The following is a 20,138-nucleotide window of genomic DNA, read 5'->3' as shown; positions in this document are numbered from 1 at the left end:
TCATTTTCTATCTCTTATAAATTCAGTGTTTATGGTTATTAGAATGTGGTTTTCACTTCAGCTTTAGTAGTCTAGGAACAAAAGCAAACTGATAAAGTTTAATAAGGTTAAAAATCTTATTTAACTCTTTTAAGGCATTTTAACAGAGCCAAGTACATAAACATTTAGCCAGTTACATTACTACTCTGTTCACCAAAACTAGCCTAGATTCTCTAATATTCTGCCATTGAATGATATAAGTACTTATTCTAGAATGAAATTTCATTTTGATGAAATATTTTGTTTTCTTATTTTTTTGTTTCTTTGGTAAAATATTTTAAAATTCAGATTTAGATAAATCTTAATAAGAGTTTTATTCCAAAGGACATTTTAAAACTTTTGTAATATGGCTTTAGGATTTCTCTGTTAGACCAAGGATAAACATAAGGGTTTTTTTTTTTAAACTAGGAATAGATAAAGACCATTCAGGACTCAGCAGGTAGAGAGAGGATAAGTAGAATGAGGAAAGGCAGCAGTAGTTGTGATCTGTGTGACCTGTACCCTAATCCCTTAACTCACCTGTAGTTCTGTTCCGAAACACCAATGTGGAAGATGTCCTTAATGCCCGAAAACTGGAGCGAGACTCACTTCGGGATGAATCCCAAAGGAAGAAGGAACAGGACAAGCTGCAGAGGGAGAGAGACAAACTAGCCAAGCAGGAGCGCAAGGAAAAGGAAAAGAAAAGGACACAGAGAGGGGAGCGAAAGCGATAACCTTGGCCTACTCTATTCTTTCCCCCCATGAACTTATCAAAGGGAGAACTGGTTGTATATTTAAGAGAAATGAGAGTGCATTGCAAAGTAGTTTCCCAAGGCATTTCCCCTATTGTTTACATGGTCAAAAGGAAAATCACGATCACTTCTAATTACAAAATGTGCTATGTTTTGGTGGGTGGGCAATCAGATTATTATAGTTGATGACTGTACCAAAGATCTGGAATGGGGGCCACCTTTATATTTTAATACTCAAGTCCTGTGCTCCTTTTGGCCACTTTAAAGTCTTCCTTCACCTTGGATAAATAGGAGGATTCAGAAAGCTAACAGTTTTCATTCTGAAGGAGCAGAAACATAATCAATCCCTCCCTGAGATAAAATGTGGGCATGCACATTGCTTTGGAGGCAGTATTCAGCTGTAAGTGTAGTATTGTTTTATGGCTGAAATAGAAACCTAATGAAGAGCACTACTTGGATCCAGATTTTATGTTAACATGGCAGCAAAACTAGGAAAATGGGAAGAAATTACTTGGGGGGTGTTCTAGATCTGATTTTTTTTTTTTTTTTTTGAAAGTTTCAGCCTATGGGAGGAAAAGAGGTATCTTTTAAAATAGAGATAGTTACATATTTTTCCTCTTCTAGGCTGTGTCACTATTGGGTGCAAGGATATCATTGTTGGCTAGATTCATTTTGTATAATCATGTATCCTCTTGAGTGCTGGTAGAGATTTTAATCCTGATTTTTCCGTAAAACGTGAGTATTAAGAAATAATTCCTGGTTTAGAGAAACTGGAGAAATCACCCTTTTAAGGAAGAAACACTGGAAATTTCTGCTAACACCAAGATATTTAAGAGTGTACATAGTAGGTGCTCAACAAATTTATTGAATGAATGAGTGAATGGAAAAACTGGGAGAGTCAAAAGTGAGCAGAAGCTCTCCATTTCTACTTCTGTCACAAACCACATTAAATTGTAAATAAGGCCCTTCTCCACTTGACTTCAGGCAGCAGATTGTCTAGAAGCCTAAGGACAGCAATTTCTGTGACAAGACAAAGTAGATATTTTATACCAGGGGTTGGCAAACTACTGCCCACGGGCCGAATTTGGCCCAGTCTGTTTTTGTATGATACAAACTAAAAATGATTTTTACATTTTTAAAGAGTTATAAAAGAAAAAAAATGTGGTCTGTAAAATCTAAAATATTTACTACCTGGCCTGTTGGAGGAAAGGTTTGCCAATCTCTGTTTTATACCATTAACTATGAGATTAACAAAAACTTTTACCTTTGTGCAGAAGGTTTAAAAAAAAAAACAAACATGGTTAAGGAAAGGGAGACATGTGACCTCTTCATACACTCCTATAACCGTGGCATTGCAAAAAATAAAAACCACCTTTAAAAAAAATAAATCTTATTTAAATTGCTGTCTTCTGACTTATTTTGATTGCTTCTACATACCCATGGAAATGAAATATGTGTGAGTAGTTACTTAGGAATGTGTTGATTTTTATTTTATGCTTTGTTTTGATTAGCCCTATAACTTAAATTCCACTAGTGGAACCTCTTCCTGGAATCCATAAATAATTCTTTCTCAATTTTCCTTTTTGTGAAGTAGGAATTAGATCAGAAAGGTTAGCATGTTTTTTGGAACATCAGGAAATTGGCTTAGAAGTCCTTACGATTATGGCTTATAGTCCTTTATGTGGTGGTAACGATAGGGTATGATAGAGCCTATTTTAATTTAGTAATCCTTATTTTGGGATTTTGGGTTGTTCTCACCTTGATTTTTGTCACTGAAGGAGTCAGGTTATATCCACGGTCCCCTGAAGGGTACTTGTTTCAATTTGTTAGTAGTCAGTTCTTTCTTCTGGGACTCTACTATGTATGTCACAGTTAAGTATACTCTCAAACTAATGCTTAAACAGAAAAAAGAGGATCAGCTCATTAGGCTTTGAGTTTAGTTATCCACTTGACTCAGGTGCTAATAAATCCTTTACGTCTAAAATGTTCAGTATTGCAAAGGGCACATTTTTTTTGTTTTTTGAGACGGATCACTCTGTCACCCAGGCTGGAGTGCAGTGGCACCATGTTGGCTCACTGCAACCTCCACCTTGCGGGTTCAAGTGATTCTCCTGCCTCAGCCTCCCAAGTAGCTGAGACTACAGGCAAGTGCCACCACACGCAGCTAATTTTTTGTATTTTTAGTAGAGATGGGGTTTCACCGTGTTAGCCAGGATGGTCTCGATCTCCTGACCTCGTGATCCACCCGCCTCAGCCTCCCAAAGTGCTGGGATTACAGGCGTGATCCACTGGCGCCCGGCGGCAAAGGGCAAATTTTAAACAGCCATATCTTCTATGGTAAGATTGAGTTTTAGGCCAGATTTTGGATTTCAGTCATAAATTCTCAACCCTCTAAAACTTTATAGTAGCAGATTATTCAAGTGAGAAGGACACTGATAACAACTCAAGGTAATTTTGCTTTTTCCATTAAAAAGAATGAGTACACCAAGTTCCTTCAGATTAGAAATGGCAGGAGCATCAGTTTTATCAGTTTCACTGCAAATTCTGTAAAAGTTTTATAATGTTTTCATAGGTTGTAATTCAGAATTACAATGTTTTATAGGTTGTAATTCAGAAATACAAGTACATAAAAACCATCTGTTAGAGGATATGCCATTGAAAGGGACAACCAACTAATTTAAAAATTATCTATTGGGTGATATGATTAACAATATTTCAAAGAATTTTTTAAGTGTTTGGTTCTTATTAATGGACTGGTATTTCATTTCTGACCAGTATCATGTAAAAGCTTCCCTAAAATTTTTATTCTGGTTTACATGGATTAGCATAAAGATAGAGCAAAAATTTAATCTTTGAAGGAGATCTGGTTAGATCCATGGATATCTGAATGGCATTGATTTATAAACCAACATTATTACTTGTGTGTTAATAATGAAATCTAAAACTTAGTATAAGTTCTTAAATGAAATTCATTTGACTTTCTGATATGAGTGACTCTTAAGGTTAGAAACTAATATAAATTTAGAAAAATGAAACCAAATGTTTTCAACAAAGTAATTTATTTTTTTCCTGAGACTAAATTCAGTACAGTATTTGTTTTTATAACATCCAACATGTCTTATGTTAAACTTAACCACGTTCTATGCAGTGACTGTGGTGAGATGATCTATTTTATTTGACTACCCTCAATGTAATTCATTTGGGTAGTTCTAAGGCATATCAGTGATCAAAATGTTTCTCCCTACAGTTACTCTTGCATTCTCAATCAGTTTCTTCTGCACATCATCTAAAGAAAATTTATGTGGTATGATTACACTCTTTTTTTGTTTAATACCAGAATTTCTAAAACTAAGAAAAACACTAACATTTAAAACATCAGTGTTTCTAGTCAAGGATATTTCAATTAAATTTCATCAGTACATTATAGTTTAACTCATGCTAGAAATGTTAAAACCCAAGATCTTCTGAGTCACATAATACCAACATTTCATATTAACGAATAAATTACTCAAGTTCTATACAAAGATACTAAGTGAAGAGAAACAGAAAAAGCTAAGCTTTCAATAGTTTTAAAAAATACAGAAGCAAACTAATGAACACAACTACACAAAATATATGCTAACCAATTGCAAGCTAAACTAGTTAGAGATTAACCTTTAAAAAAATACATTTTAGAACTTAGAAGCAAACTAATGAACACAACTACACAAAATATACACTAACCAATTGCAAGCTAAACTAGTTAGAGATTAACCTTTAAAAAAATACATTTTAGAACTTCGTGATACCCTCATAAAAGGCAGCAAACTAAGGGTATTAAAACAGTAGTCATTATTTCAGTTACTGTGCATCAAGTCTAAAAGATCCAGATAAAGGGAATGTTTTGTGATTCAATTTAAATAACTTTAAAATTGGAAACATTTAATAATTGATAATATAATTAAAATTTAAAGAATATACACAAATGATCTGAATAGCTTTTATATTCAGTAACTTGCATGGTTTTTACACTGGCACTTTTATCATTAATTTAGGAGAATCAGATCCATTTCCCTCCATATACTTAGGCATTAAGATTTCAAATTTATAAATATGGTAGTATTTTAAATATTAAATTTTTACATGAATATTGGGTTTATCCGTATTTTCCTTTGTTTCCCAGGTATTATCCAGTTTTGTAAGGAAAACACTTTTATATCACAATCAAAACTTGTCTTGGTTACTAGGCTGTAGCCATAATTGGGTTACAGTCACTTAGATTCATTATTTGGAATTATACTTAACTAAGACAGACCTAAATGAAACTTATCTCCTAGAAGAATTTCACATTTGCATTTACCTGCACGGCAGAATGAGTTTAAGCATATTTTAGCTGTTGGGAAATATTAAATTTACTTAAACTTGTTATCTGACTACTCAGAACTCTGAGTAGTCAACTGTACCTTTGCGTTTACTTAAAACTATATCGGATTCACTTCAAATAGAAGATTTTTAAATAGAAGTTAGACTTCATTAAGGTATTGGTATTAACTTTAAATCTGAAAGAAAACATACTGAAAGTTTGACAAGTTCATTAAAAAATTTTTAGCATGTCTTGATATATTTATCAGCTTTTTATTCTTCTTTCTGCTGGCATTTCCTTAATGTTTGTTTGTTTCACCTCTCTGGTTCATTGGATTGCTACTATTTATGCTTTCATGGACTTTGTATCTTCACAGTTTACTGTATCTTGTAAAGCCTTTACCACATCAGCTGTACTGGCTGTTTTTGGCAAGGTCATCTGCAGTGCACACCACAGGGCAGTGCGTGTTTTCCGAGTAGCCACACACATCTCTTTAATTGCTGAAGCAAGGGCAAAAACATCTGTAAAATAAACATTCAGGGTCATTTCATATTAAATGCCATTTAAATATCTGTTAAATCTTACAAGACCCAGTGCTTTTGCTACTAAATGATCAAATGTTATTTTTGTAAAAAAAGGATAGTTATTGATTGAACCAAAGTCCTGTCCTTTATCATTAAAATATTTAAAAGTATTGATACTTTATTTCTGACTTGTATGATAGTGACTGTACTTTGAGTAGAACACAGACTATCTTGAAACAGTTATAATAGACAAAATTAATAAAATGGAAATACTTTTGGAGTAAATAATGTGGAGATTATTTACCAATTTATTCTGTAGATAAGTGTTAATTTTAGAAATCTAATCTTTCAACCTCAGAATCTGATTTTATCAATACCTAAATTATCACACTGACTTACCACAAGAATATGCATTAATATTTGTACCTCTGTCATCTTGGCATCTAGGAACTCCTTGCCTTTGCCGATTGGAAGCATTAACAATTTCATCCTTTCTACGTGACTGTACAATGTGAATAGACTCCAAGTGTCTATCAAGAGCAGTAGAGATATTGGCATGAAGAAGAGAACTCCGAAGACGTTCCATTTTGCCTAGTAAAGTCACAACCTGAGGGAAGCATTTTAAATTTTGATAAGACATGTCCTGCCATTAAGTAAAAACAAATCTTCAGTGAAGCAGAATAGAGATGACAGCAATAATATTCATTCAATAAATCAAAGAATGCTTACTGTGTCCTGACACCATGCTGGGGGAAACAAAAATGGAAAGTGTTTTCTATCTACTTGTCTATGTTAATTCTAAAAATATGTGGTAGTTGATTACTGAAAATAAGCATCAATGAAAATGTTAAATATTCAAACATTACCATGTCATTAACAGTACAAATACAAGATCTGATACTGTTTTTGACAAATAAGAGACCAGCCTGCAAACAGCATTGTTAGGAAGTATTGTAATCTAATGGAAAAAGTTTTGAGCTAAAAAGAGAAGTACTTGACTGATTAATTCTGACCTCAACAAGTCTTTAATTTTTCTGGGCCTCCAATGTTCCCTTTTTGGAAATCAGAAATATTCAGATAGTAATACTGACTAGTGATAGCTTTAAGGAATCCATAATACAGAAAATACTGATTTAAATTTACATTAAAATAATACAAAATGACTCCTGTAACTGTCAAAACTGCTAAAGAAAATTAGGATGCTTCTCAATCCTCTGGATAATGAAACTTAAAAAAGGGCACTGATATATTAGGTCAGTAGGGGGAGTATGTTTCATATGCCTAACTTGTTTCAAATTCTAAACTTGGAAAGTACATGGAAAGAGAACTTTTTGAATAATTGCAATTTGAAGATCAAGTAAATACAATAATTATCTTTGGGAGTTAAATGATTTAACAATTGATAGTAGAACTTGGTGTTCACTGACTGGAGAATATAGGGGGAAAAAGCTTCTCAAGAAACTAATGGCACTGGAATTAATGTTTCTCTAACCTCAAACTCGTATTAAGTTTCTTCATAGTAAGTCTATTCCGTATGTTAAATATTTTCCTTTCAACTGTGTATCAGCCAGATCCTTCAGGGGAAAACAAAACACACTAAAAACACCTCCAGGGAACTACTAATTATTTTTAAGTAAGACAATCAATTTGAGCAAATGATAAAGAAAGAGTAAAGAAATGTGCAGATTGGGGCTGGGCACTGTAGCTCACACCTGTAATCCCAGCACTTTGGGGAGGCCGAGGCGGGCGATCATTTGAGATCAGGAGTTCGAGACCAGCCTGACCAACATGGTGAAACCCTGTCTCTACTAAAAATACAAAAAATTAGTAGGGTGTGGTGGTGCATGCCTGTAATCTCAGCTATTCAGGAGGCTGAGGCAGGAAAATTGCTTGAACCCGGGAGGCAGAGGTTGTAGTGAGCCAAGATCTTGTCAGAGTGAGACTCCATCTCAAAAAAAGAGAAAAGTCTGCACAGGTGATTTTTAAATAAAGTTTTAAAAATATTTTTTTTCAAAATTCTACAAAGCTAGCAAACTAGAAAATAGTAATTTTTTTTTTTTTTTTGAGACGGAGTCTTGCTCTGTCACCCAGGCTGGAGTGCAGTGGTGCGATCTCAGCTCACTGCAAGCCCCGTCTGCCGGGTTCACGCCATTCTCCTGCCTTAGCTTCCCGAGTAGCTGGGACTACAGGCGCCTGCCACCACGCCCGGCTAATTTTTTATATTTTTAGTAGAGACGGGGTTTCACCATGTTAGCCAGGATGGTCTCGATCCCCTGACCTTGTGATCCGCCCGCCTTGGCCTCCCAAAGTGCTGGGATTACAGGCATGAACCACTACGCCTGGCGAAAATGTAATTTTTAAATCCTCTGTTAATGAAATAATGTTGCTAAGTATAGATAAAATGACTTTTTTTTTTTTTTTTTGAGACAGGGTCCCACTCTGTCCCAGGCTGGCATGCAGTGGCATCATCTCAGCTCACTGCAATCTCTGCCTCCCAGGCTCAAATGATCCTCCTACCTAAGCTTCCCGAGTAGCTGGGACTATAGGCACATGCCACCATGCACAGCTAATTTTTGTAAAGAAAATAAAATTATTATAACAGGCATAAACATATCCTTCTAAATTAATGTGAAGTATAAGCAAAGCTGGGAAAAGTATATCACTGTCCACAGTATGTCATCCTTTATTTCCTAGAAATGTATTACTGAGATAAAGAAATTTTAATTTGGAACAGTTTTTTTTTAAAATAATAAAAGACTGAAGTTTTTATTAACATCTGGCTGTACCTCATATGTTAGGCTCTGAATGTACCATGGATAAATTCCATTGTACAGATTTTCAAATTTGACTCATGTTGATTTTTCTAATTCCTAAAATGGTTTTATTCAATAAAAGACGTAATCTGTTTTGCTGCATTTTTTTTCCCAGGAAGAATCTTTATCAAATTTTATTTGGAAAACTAAGTTTTTAAGAGAGGAAGGTCAAAAAAGGAAAAGTTTACCTACCCTAAGTTGCTTAGAAAATTCTGAAATTACAAAGAAGATAATAGGAATAATCATTAAATTATAAAATGACTTAACATGAGGATTCTTTACAACATTTGACTTGAAGTCATATCCTACTTCGCCAAAACAAAAGTATTTTGTTGGCTGGTGGTGGCTCACACCCAGCACTTTTGGAGGCTGAGGCAGGTGGATTGCTTGAGCTCAGGAGTTTGAGACCAACCTGGGCAACATGGTGAAACCCTGTCTCTATAAAAAATACAAAAATTAGATGTGTGTGGTAGCATGCATCTGTAGTCCCAGCTATTTGGGGGCTTAGGCAGGAGGATCTCTTGAACCCAGAAGGTCAAGGCTACAGTGAGCATAGATCATGCCACTGCACTCTAGCCTGGGTGACAAAGTGAGACCCGCCTCAAAAAAAAAAAAAAAAAGGAAAGATAGTAATTCCCTATTAAGTTACCATCTTATGTAAGCACAGCTTGCTCATCAAGCTGGAAAACAAATGTGACAAAGAAATGAGACTTTCTCCATAAATAATACTCAAAATGGTTTTTGCTTTTTAAAAAATTCTTTCAGTTGAGGATTAGCTCCACTGCCAATTTGAGCTTCAAGAGGAACCATTTAAATTACGAAAATTACTTTTAAAATGATTGAGTGGGACTATTTTCCCTTTCCTTTTTTTTGAGACAAGATCTTGCTGTGTTCCCCAGGTTGGAATGCAATGGTGTGGTTATGGCTCACTGTAGCCCTGACCTCCTGGGCTCAAACTATCTTCCCACCTCAGCCTCCTGAGTAGCACAAGCATGCGCCACCATGTCCAGCTAATTTTTAATTTTTAGTAGAGACAGGATCTCCCTATGTTGCCCAGGATGGTCTCAAACTCCTGGGCTCAAGTGATTCTCCCACCTCCACTTCCCAAAGTGCTGGTATTACAGGTGTGAGCCACTGCACCCAGCCCCTTTCCTAAATATTATAGTTCTAGGACCAAACATGAAAAAAATATATTTCAGAGAGTTAGATGTAAATGTGATTTAAAACCCTTCAAAGCTCTAAAACTTGATGAGAGTTTTATTTATTTATTTATTGAGATAGAGTCTCGCTCTGTCACTCAGGCTGGAGTGCAGTGGCATGATCTTGGCTCACTGCAACCTCTGCCTCCTGGGTTTAAATGATTCTCCTGCCTCAGCCTCCCGAGTAGCTGGGACTACAGGCGCATGCCACCACCCCCAGCTAATTTTTGTATTTTCAGTAGAGACAGGCTTTCACCATAATGGCCAGGCTGGTCTCGAACTCCTGACCTCACTCAGGTGATCTGCCCGCCTCGGCCTCCCAAAGTGGTGGGATTACAGGAGTGAGCCACCACGCCTGGCCTGAAATTTAAAAAAAATTTAACAAAAAATCCATCCACTGTTATCTATTTTTACAGCTTACTCTGGCTAGTTCTCGAAGTTCATCCACAATTAAGCGATCAACTCTAGATGGGTTGGAAGTCAGCCTTGGAATTGGAGTGTTGTTAGTACTGGATACTTTTTTCCCAGGATAATTCTTGGCAAGGGCTAATTCAGTCTGTAAAAAATTACATACTTTTTAGATGTAGAATTTTCTAAATATGATTCGACCATGAATAATAGTTTTCATAAGCCTAATAAACAAAGTATTACCACTTTAAATGAAAATTCTGTTTTGGTATCAAAAGGCAACAAATGTAAACCACAATACCATAGTCTTTTTCTATCTTTTTTTTTTGAGACGGAGTCTCGCTCTGTTGCCCAGGCTGGAGTGCAGTGGCTCAGTCTTGGCTCACTGCAACCTCCGTTTCCCGGGTTCAAGCGATTCTCCTGCCTCAGCCTCCTGGGTAGCTGGGATTACAGGCGCCCGCCACCACGCCTGGCTAATTTTTTGTATTTTTAGTAGAGACTGGGTTTCACCATGTTGGCCAGGCTGGTCTCCAACTCCTGACCTTGTGATCCGCCCACCTTGGCTTCCCAAAGTGCTTGAGATTACAGGCGTGAGCCACTGCGCCCAGCTATCATCTTAATACAAATAAAATACCTGAGTATACCAACAGGTTAACACTAAAAAATTCAAAGAAATAAACTTGTAACCACTAAGGGGGTAAAAAATCTACTTCAGAATAACAATAACTTAAAATAACAATAACTTTAAAATGTCAAGCATTTTTCGTCTTCATTTATTTAAGCTTCCCTTTGGCCAACCCCATCCATTTTTAGTTTTTAAGTAACCCACTTAATTCCTTACAGTCATGAACTTACAGCAAATCCTGGACATTATAGAATTCAGCTCAGAAATAAGGCAAGTTGGCCGGGTGCAGTGGCTCACACCTGTAATCCCAGCACTTGTGACATCAAGGTGGGAGGATGGCTGGAGGCCAGGGGTTTGAGACCACCGTGGGGAACATAGTGAAACCCAATGTCTACAAAAAGTTAAAATTAGCCAGGCATGGTGGCATGTGCCTGTAGTACTAGCTACTCAGGAGGCTAAGAAGGAAGGATTGCTTGAGCCCAGGAGTTTGGTTACAGTAAACTGATTCTGCCACTGTACTCCAGCCTGGGCAACAGAGCGAGACTCTGTCTCTTTAAAACAACAACAAATAAAGCAAAAAAAAATACGGCAAGTACTCTTAAACTACACTAAGGTAAACAGAATGAAGACAGGCAAAAGGAACATACTGTTATTCCTAAATGGTTAACTTTGTGTTACCTTTTTTCTCTCTTTTTCTAATGCTCTCCATTGTTCATAGCACTCTTCTAGACGCATATGAAGTTCACTGGCTGGTCCACTACGGGTTTTAATTGGTCTTTGAAATCCAAAAGTTGGCATGAGACCAGAAAAAGAGTTATCACCATACATCATATCATTAAAATAAGGGTACAAATGGCTTAAGTCATCATAAGAAAATAAGTCATAGGACTCCAACAGTGGAACAACTGCATGGCCAAATGGGTGGGTGGATCTTAGGGGAAACCCATTCGAACCAAGTTGTTGAAAACCCTGATTATGCCTTAAATCTCCCATCATATAATTATTAGAAAAGCATGACGCTTGTGTGCGATTCACACGGCTATTGTCTCCACCTCTCATTCTGTGGCTATTAGAATGACCCTGTGACTCCAGTAGATCTTGGTATGTATTTTGTGATAAGCCATCTAAATGCTTTGGACCTTCCTCAGGATCATAATGTCCACTCTGGGGCTTGGCTTGAAAATTATGTTTGTTTATATTTTCAATTATCCCATACTGCTGAGCTGAATAGTTATCACAAAATCCATTTGGCTGCTTTATTTTTTTATCTGTAACCAATTCAAAGAGATTTTCTTCTCCAGGCTTTGTTAGTCCTTCTATGTGATTGACAGATTGGATTCTTTCTGCACCATTGTAACTAAAATCAAAACTAGAAAATGCTGAAGGGTTTTCTTGGCAATGTTTCTGAAATAAATTGCTATTTGGGGTTAAGTTTGTGGATGATAGTTGGGGGAAATCTGAAGAATGGTTAGAACCTTTTGAAGCTGCATTTAAATGACTATTTAATTTCATCAAGTTACCTTGATTTCGATAAGGAATAGGAGTGTTATTTTTTGTTTGAACATTCATCCAAGTTGGTCTGTTTAAATTGATACCTCCTGAAGATGTTGCTGAGTTTGATAATAAATTCACTGATTTAAAATACTCAGAATGTGGGGGATCAGGTTTAGCAAACTGTTGCTTTTCTGTGACGTTAGCAAAATCATTAGCAGGACAAGCTGTGTGAGGTTTTAGTCCATATTCTGATGTTAAGCCAAAATCAGCAGTGAATACTGCTTCCTTTGCGAACTGTTTCTCCGTCAGATGTGGCGTAGTTTTCGGAAATGTGAAATTCTGCTGATCAGGGATTGTCTCCTCCATTTTTTTCTGATTCGCTGGTTTAACCTGAAATAACTTTGTGTAGGTGTCTGCTTCTACAGTTGGTGTTTCAGGTGTGCCATTGGCTAATTTTTTGCTATCTTGGACACTAAAATTTGAACATTTATTAAGCTTAGCCTTATTAGGATGAACATACTCTGGGTATCTACAATAATCTACATTTTCATTGTATCTATTAAATTGAGAAAGAAACATCTCTGCCCTTTTTTGCTGTAGTGGTGCTTCAAGACCTTTAGTACATATTCTGTCTCTTCCATAAGGGTAGATATCAACTCCTGATTCTTTCATGATATCAGACAGACCAGTTTGTGGTGTAAAACAGTTTTTGATAAGTGGATACTCTTGGAATGTTGTCTTAACTGTATCATTTGTCTGAATATTGTGACAGTTAGAATGATCACTTCGTGAGGGGTACATCCATTGTTCTTCAAGGTCTAAACCAGTAAATCCATGATAAAGTTCATCTATTTTTTGTTGTGGTGTGAGATTACTGTTATGCAGGTATTGCTTTTCCATTGCTGACACAGATTCACCACTACAAAAAGCTTGCTGAGAGATGGCTGTATCTATTGGCCTTTTGGTTTCTGTTAAGAGGTCATGGTGATCTGCAAATCTGCTTGTGTTCATTGGCCAAACTGACTTTAAATTGGAGGAGCAGGTCCTAGAACAAATAAATATATTTAATTACAACTTAGGTTTTAAAGACTTTATTTCCTCAGTGGAAAAGTGAGAAAAGGTCTTCAAAAACATTTATCTTGCCGCATGTCACCATTCTCTAATCCCTTTCAACTCTGCTTTATAAGCTACCATTAGCTCCAGATAATTATCTATCACATGAAATGTGCTATATGTTATATAAATACGCATTTTAATGTCTTCAATGTACTTTCCCAAGAGACAATAACTAAGGCCTAATATGTGACTTCATGGTCTTAGATCTATTATTTATCTATAGTAAGCAGAAAATAAGTTTTTCCTTTGCTTAGGTTATTATATAAAAGCATTGTTGACCACAGTTTTTTTAATGAAAAAAATGTGTTTTGCTTAAACTTTCTGAAATTAAAATATTTTAATTGGTTATATGTGTGCTACATACTTCCCTATTTATGAAATAGTATATTTGGGTAATATAGCTTCCACACTTCAATGAAACAATTAAAACATTACAAAATTTTCTAACACATGAATAAAATCCATATGTATTTCTGCATAGTAGTAATGAGTTTTATTCTTTGGGATCTATGTATAAAAGTTCCCTTGAATTTATATTCTTTAAGCCAACCTTTAGTTCATGAACTCAAGGGAAATAGCTCTGAATTATGCAAGAATAATTTTTCAATGAAAGTCCTTATACAAAACCTTAGACTGAACTTCCAATTATATAGCAAATACTTCAGCAAAATCAAGTCTCCTTGAAACAATATTTGAATTAAGATACCTACTGTCAGATGATCCACTATTAAGTAAAAATAAAAGTTAATAAACAGGGTAAACTAGTGTATGTTAGTTTAAAAGCCTGTTATATACTATATAGATTATATACTAACCCTTCAGCAAAATATGGCTGTGACTTATCTTGTTCTTCCAAAATGTTAGACACAAGTCCATATAAGTCTGTTTCACTGCCATAGTCATTTCTTTCTGTTTGAATCCTAAAAATAAATGAATTCGTGCTGAAATACAATATATTGATTACTCTTTCCAGACTTATCCTACCTTACCATCTTTATCTATAAAATAGGTGGACTGAATCTACACCATCATTTCAAATAAAGAAGAGACTAGAACTCAAGAATATTTTCTTTTCTACATATTTTTATGCGGAAATGTCTTTTCCACATAAATATTTCTCCATTTCAAATCCTATATCTAACTTACAGTGTATGCTTACCTCTTATTTCTCCACAACACATGTTTTTCATTTTAGGTGACCAAGATATAAATCTCTCATCTATGATGTCACAGACATGCTTGGTATCATAGCTGCTCCTGAAAGCAAGTCTTGTCTTATTATACATTATTCCATCAACACCCGCTCAGCTTCCTCATTTGCAATTTGAAAACCATATGAACCTGATGCGCTATTCTATTTTTGTGACTCTATATTAATATTGGATAAAAAAGTGAAATGCGATATGGTCATCCTAGACATCATAGCAATTTTGCAGTTGTCCCTTAAATGTAACAGATTTGGGAGCCATCCCTAATCCTTGCAAAGCATGACTGGATGGAGTTCCTTATATCCCAGAAATCCACCTAGTGACTGATACTGACTAAATACAAAATGTAAAAACCACAAGCACATGGTAGATTGGTACCTTTTACCTGTTATAGTTTTTGGGTAATTTCTTCCTTGAAGTAATACAGGTTGAGTATTCCTTATCCAAAATGCTTGGGATCAGAGGTGTTTTGGATTTCAGGTTTTTTTCTTGGATTCTGGAAATATACATTATATTTCAAATATATAATGTATATTTGTATATTTGGTTGAACGTCCCTAATCCAAAATCTGAAATGCTCCAATGAGCATTTGTTTTGAGCATCATGTCAGCACTCAAAAAGTTTTGGATTTTGGATCAGTTTGGATTTCGGATTTTCAGATTGGGATGCTCAACCTGTACGTCTATTTGTTGGTTTGTTTGTTTATTTATTTATTTATTTTTGAGATGGAGTCTTGCTCTGTTCCCCAGGCTGCAGTGTAATGGTGCGATCTCTGCTCATTGCAACCTCCACCTCCCAGGTTCAAGCAATTCTCCTGCCTCGGCCTCCCAAGTAGCTGGGACTACAGGCGCGTGCCACCACGCCTGGATAATTTTTTTTTTTTGTATTTTCAGCCTGACCACGTTGGTCAGGCTGGTCTCGAACTCCTGACCTTGTGATCTGCCCACCTCGGCTTCCCAAAGTGCTGGGATTACAGGCGTGAGCCACCGCTCCCGGCCCTGTACGTTGTTTTATAATAAATTGTAACTTCCTGTTTTTTCATATTTCAACATTTCATAGTGTTGGGATATTTTAGAAATAAAATGCCTTATATTTGCATAACACTCATATTTAATTGATCTTCATAACATTGGAAAGGTAAGCATTAGTTATCATTCATTATCTGTTGAATAAATGAATGATCATTTGAGATATTAAGAAACTTGTATTTTGCAAGGGTATATGACTTGCCAAACTACTATATACTTGCTAAATAGTCTCCCCGTAAGTCCAATACCTTTTCTACTACATGTGTTATCTCATAAAAGTTCAATATAAAAGCTTTTTTGTGTAATTATGTATTAGTATATATCTAAAAAAGTATTCAATGTAATATATACCAAACTGCTAGCAGCTGTTATTGGGTGGCGGGGGGAGAAGGTTAAGACAGACTTTCACTTTTCTTGATATATATTTCTGAAAAGTTTGAATTTTTTCACTTGATCTTAGCCAAAAGCTGAGAATAGGCTTGAATTTTTTCAATAGCATATATCAACTTTAAAAATATTTTTGTTTTTTGTAGAATTATGTATTATATAGACTTTCTAATAAAATTATTTTAGAGAATTTGCCAAGAATTTTAATTTTTTAACACTTTTCTAATAAATACAAATAACTATTTCCTGGTTAGACTAAAGATGCATCAGCTTCTATAAATAGCTCTCATATATAATTAAAGATAGATGTCACTCCCTTAGGGCTCCTCTTTGCAATAGGCTCCCATAAGATCCTAGTTATCGTCGTCATCATCATCATCATCATCAAGATTATAAAGGTAAGGATAATATTTGCCATGTTTAAATTCTGGTATCCCCCATAGAAAAGCATCTGATGTACAGGGGGCCCTTATTATTTGTGGAATTGAACAGAAAAATAATTTAAAATATCTTATGTTTGATAAAACCCTGTTTGTTGTATAGTTGTGAAGGAAAAAAATGGAAAATTTAGAACTGGATTACAAAAACATCTAAAAGTTTTAACTCATTCATATAAGTCATCTTTAGAAAGAAGAACTTAAGATTTATGCACTAAATGTTCCCACTAATGAACTTTTTAAATTAATAACCTAGCTGGGCAGAGGCTCATGTCTGTAATTCCAGCACTTTGGGAGGCCAAGGTGGGAGGATGGTTTGAGGCCAGGAGTTCAAGACCAGCCTAGGCAACAAAGTGAGACCTCGTTTCTTGAAAAGGCAACAAATTTTTTTAAAGTTAGCTGACCACCGTGGTGCATACCTGTAGTCCCAGCTACTGTGGAGGCTGAGGCAGGAGTATGGCTTTGAGCCCAGGAGTTCAAAGTTGTAGTGAGCCATGATCTCGCCACTGCACTCCAGACTGGGTGACAGAGCGAGACCCTGTCTCGACAAAACAAAACAAAACAAAACACCGTAAAAACTATACACTAATAACTGCCCAGTTTACACTTTCCTAAAAGTTTGAAAAACACAAAATGCCACAACAGTAAAATGATGATGTAGGGAACAGAGAGCAAATAAACCTCAGTTCCTATGTAATTAAATTTAAAAATACCTCAATTACCCTGAGAAATGAATTAATTTACCTGTTCTTTATATTGATCTGAGAATTAGAAGGTTGTTTAATATCATCTCCATAAGTAGACCATGGTGCACAGAAAAGTGAAGAATCTACAGAACTTGAATATTCTGTTGAAGAAAATGGAGTATAGGTCTGCCTTAGGTCTACATTGTCTTCACTCTGAAAGTTTTAAGAAATGTTTATCAGACACATCAAAACTTCATTTGTTGTAGAATATTAGAAAAATAAGAAATCAGGGGAAATAACACAGATGTAAGAGTTGGGAGAATTACATTCAAATGTAGACTTAGTGACTTAAGCTTGCTTTATACCAGGGATTGGCAAACTTTTTCTGCAAAAGGCCAAATAGTAAATATTTTAGGCTTAGCTGGCCATTAAGGTTGCTGTCAAAACTTTTCAACTCTAATGCTGCAGCACTAAATCAACCATAGACAATAAACAAACGGGTTTGGCTGCACTGCAATAAAACTTTATTTACAAAACAGGCATCTGGCAGATCTGGTTCCTTGTTGCTGGTCCGTGGTATAAAATACCTACAATTATTGTAGTTTTTTGTATTTTTTTGAATAGATAAGCATTATGTGGATACTAGCAATGTTATTTTTAATACATTATATATAAAATTCAGTCTTGGGACCAGGCGCGGTGGCTCAAGCCTGTAATCCCAGCACTTTGGGAGGCCGAGGTGGGTGGATCACGAGGTCAGGAGATGAGACCATCCTGGCTAAATCCTGTCTCTACTAAAAATACAAAAAATTAGCCAGGCGTGGTGGTGGGCGCCTGTAGTCCCAGCTACTTGGGAGGCTGAGGCAGGAGAATGGCATGAACCTGGGAGGCGGAGCTTGCAATGAGCCAAGATAGCACCACCGTACTCCATCCCCGGCGACAGAGCGAGACTCTGTCTCAAAAATAAATAAATAAATAAAATTCAGTCTTAATGTCCCCAATCTCTGAAAAAAGTTAATGTATATTTATATAGAATTTTACACTATTCAAATAAATTTCACATATATTATCATATTCAGTAAACCTTGTGACATGAGTATTATCTCTACTTTAAAAACAAGGAAACTGAGGCTGCAAGTCACTCAGCCAATATGTAACAAATCTAAAACCAAAACTCAAGGTCTTTTTCCTCCTATTGCAGGGCCTTTTATACAGTATCTTTTTTTTTTTTTTTTTTTTTTGAGACAAGAGTCTGGCTCTGTTGCCCAGGCTGGAGTAGAGGGTGAGATCTCGGCTCACTGCAACCTCTGCCTCCCGGGTTGAAGCGATTCTCCTGCCTTAGCCTCCCAAGTAGCTGGGATTACAGGCACCTGCCACCATGCCTGGCTAATTTTTGTATTTTCAGTAGAGAGTTTTAGGGTTTCACCGTGTTGGTCAGGCTGGTCTCAAATCCTGACCTCAAGTGATCTGCCCAAGGCCTTGGGCCTTCCAAAGTGTTGGGATTACAGGCATGAGCCATTGCACACAGCCTCGGTGAATGCTTCTGTAATGAACTTGAGTAAACAAGAAGTTTGGGTGTTAAGTTTCTTTAAAAAAAAAAAAAAATAGAAATGGGGTCTCACTGTGTTGCCCAGGCTGGTCTTAAACTCCTGGCCTCAAGCGATCCTCCTGCCTTGGCCTCCCAAAGTGCTTACAGGTGTGAGTCACTTTGCCAGGCCTTGGGTTTTAAGATTTTAATGATTTAAACCCTGCCTCCTTCCAAAAGGGACCATGTAGGGAAAGTGAATTTAACAAACAAAAAAAGATTAAGCTAATTTATACATTGTTTATTCTAGAAAATGCTTCCTTAAAGAAGACTGAAAGTATAAATTCAAAATTTTTAACTCTCCAGATAAGTAACTATTAAAACCTGAGATGCAATAACTATAAATACCCAGACATAAACACAATGAAAATAGCATTTTCTTATAAATGCAGAAGAGATGTAATTCTGGCCGGGCGCAGTGGCTCACACCTGTAATCCCAGCACTTTGGGAGGCCTAGGTGGGCGGATCACCTGAGGTCAGGAGTTTAACTCCTGATCAACATGGTGAAAGCCCGTTTCTACAAAAATACAAAAATTAGCCAGGTGTGGCGGCAGGTGCCTGCAATCCCAGCTACTCAAGAGGCTGAGGCAGGAGAGTCACTTGAACCCAGAAGGAGGAGGTTGCAGTGAGCCAAGATTGAGCCATTGCACTCCAGCCTGGGCAACAGAGGGAGAGTCCATCTCAAAATAAATAAATAAATTAATTAATTAATTAAATTAAATAAGGAAAAAAGGAAAAGATATAATTCTGGCTAAAAGTATTTTCTAATTGCTTTTATTCTGTTAATATTTCTAAATTTTTGTTCCTAATAGATATGATCACTGAAAAACATTTAAACTATACAACGTTATACGATACCAACAAAATATGAACATTAAGAAATACCTCCCAATCATCCATCTTCAAGAATCTAAAAATATTTTATAACCATTTGTTTAAGTTCTGGTTATGATTCTATTTAAAACCCACACATTATAATTTTTCTGTTTATAGTTTATATTACGACTATTCTCAAGTTGAGGAAATGGAAACACAGAAGGGATTTTGCTGAGAGCTAAAACTAAAAACTACCTTTCCAGAATTTGTTGGTTAGCAGCAACTTTTACAAAGGCTTTTTATCTTTCTTTCCTAATTTTATCCTTTGAGTTCTAAAGTTATCATCATAGGCCCACTCTTATGTGTGAAGTATCCAAAGTGACATAAATAATTGTTCATCTTTTTGAAATAGTTGCTTAAACAAAAGGAACATTTTCAGATTATGTAATGTCAAATGAATAAACAGTATTGGAAATTAAAAATATTTTGGGAGTATTCTTTCAAGTATATTTTACATTTTAAAATACATTTTGAATATTACAAATAAAAATCCTTTTAAAGGACAGACTTAACTTTTGTATTCTTGGGTTAAAACAACTAAAGTAATGTGGTGGATTCAAACAATCATACTTGAAATATCTGCATCCCTTTCGTTAACAGAGGCCAGGAAATATGCAAATATTTGAGTGGGCATATTA

General features: G+C 35.9%; 2 protein-coding genes across 7 annotated transcripts in view; one reads left to right on the top strand and one right to left on the bottom strand.

Annotated features, from left to right (window-relative positions):
• Positions 1–9,074, top strand: part of CCDC43 (coiled-coil domain containing 43) — a 20,088-nt gene extending 11,014 nt beyond the window's left edge. The window contains exons 5-6 of one of the 2 annotated variants that reach the window (XR_008515626.2): positions 565–1,505; positions 6,084–9,074. Coding sequence is in view for 1 of the 2 variants with exons in the window: in XM_002827428.6 (XP_002827474.2) it covers positions 565–752 (188 nt within the window). In the remaining variant the exon portion in view is untranslated. Of the gene's footprint in view, positions 1–564; positions 2,174–6,083 lie in introns of those variants that run through there. The other variant, XM_002827428.6, reaches the window with a different exon arrangement.
• Positions 3,936–20,138, bottom strand: part of MEIOC (meiosis specific with coiled-coil domain) — a 19,358-nt gene continuing 3,155 nt past the window's right edge. The window contains exons 3-8 of one of the 5 annotated variants that reach the window (XM_054537100.2): positions 17,097–17,251; positions 14,107–14,211; positions 11,360–13,220; positions 10,070–10,204; positions 6,036–6,243; positions 3,936–5,633 (exon numbers count right to left, since the gene is read on the bottom strand). In XM_054537100.2, coding sequence (XP_054393075.2) covers positions 5,458–5,633; positions 6,036–6,243; positions 10,070–10,204; positions 11,360–13,220; positions 14,107–14,211; positions 17,097–17,251 — 2,640 coding nt within the window. In that variant the 3' untranslated portion in view covers positions 3,936–5,457. Of the gene's footprint in view, positions 5,634–6,035; positions 6,244–10,069; positions 10,205–11,359; positions 13,221–14,106; positions 14,212–14,450; positions 14,477–17,096; positions 17,252–20,138 lie in introns of those variants that run through there. The other 4 variants (XM_024235334.3, XM_054537101.2, XM_054537102.2 and 1 more) reach the window with 4 other exon arrangements.

This window comes from Pongo abelii, chromosome 19 (genome assembly GCF_028885655.2).
Source record: "Pongo abelii isolate AG06213 chromosome 19, NHGRI_mPonAbe1-v2.0_pri, whole genome shotgun sequence".
In the NCBI taxonomy this organism is placed as follows: domain Eukaryota; kingdom Metazoa; phylum Chordata; class Mammalia; order Primates; family Hominidae; genus Pongo; species Pongo abelii.
The sequence above is the reverse complement of the archived record's forward strand: the minus strand, read 5'-3'. Positions and strand labels throughout refer to the sequence as shown.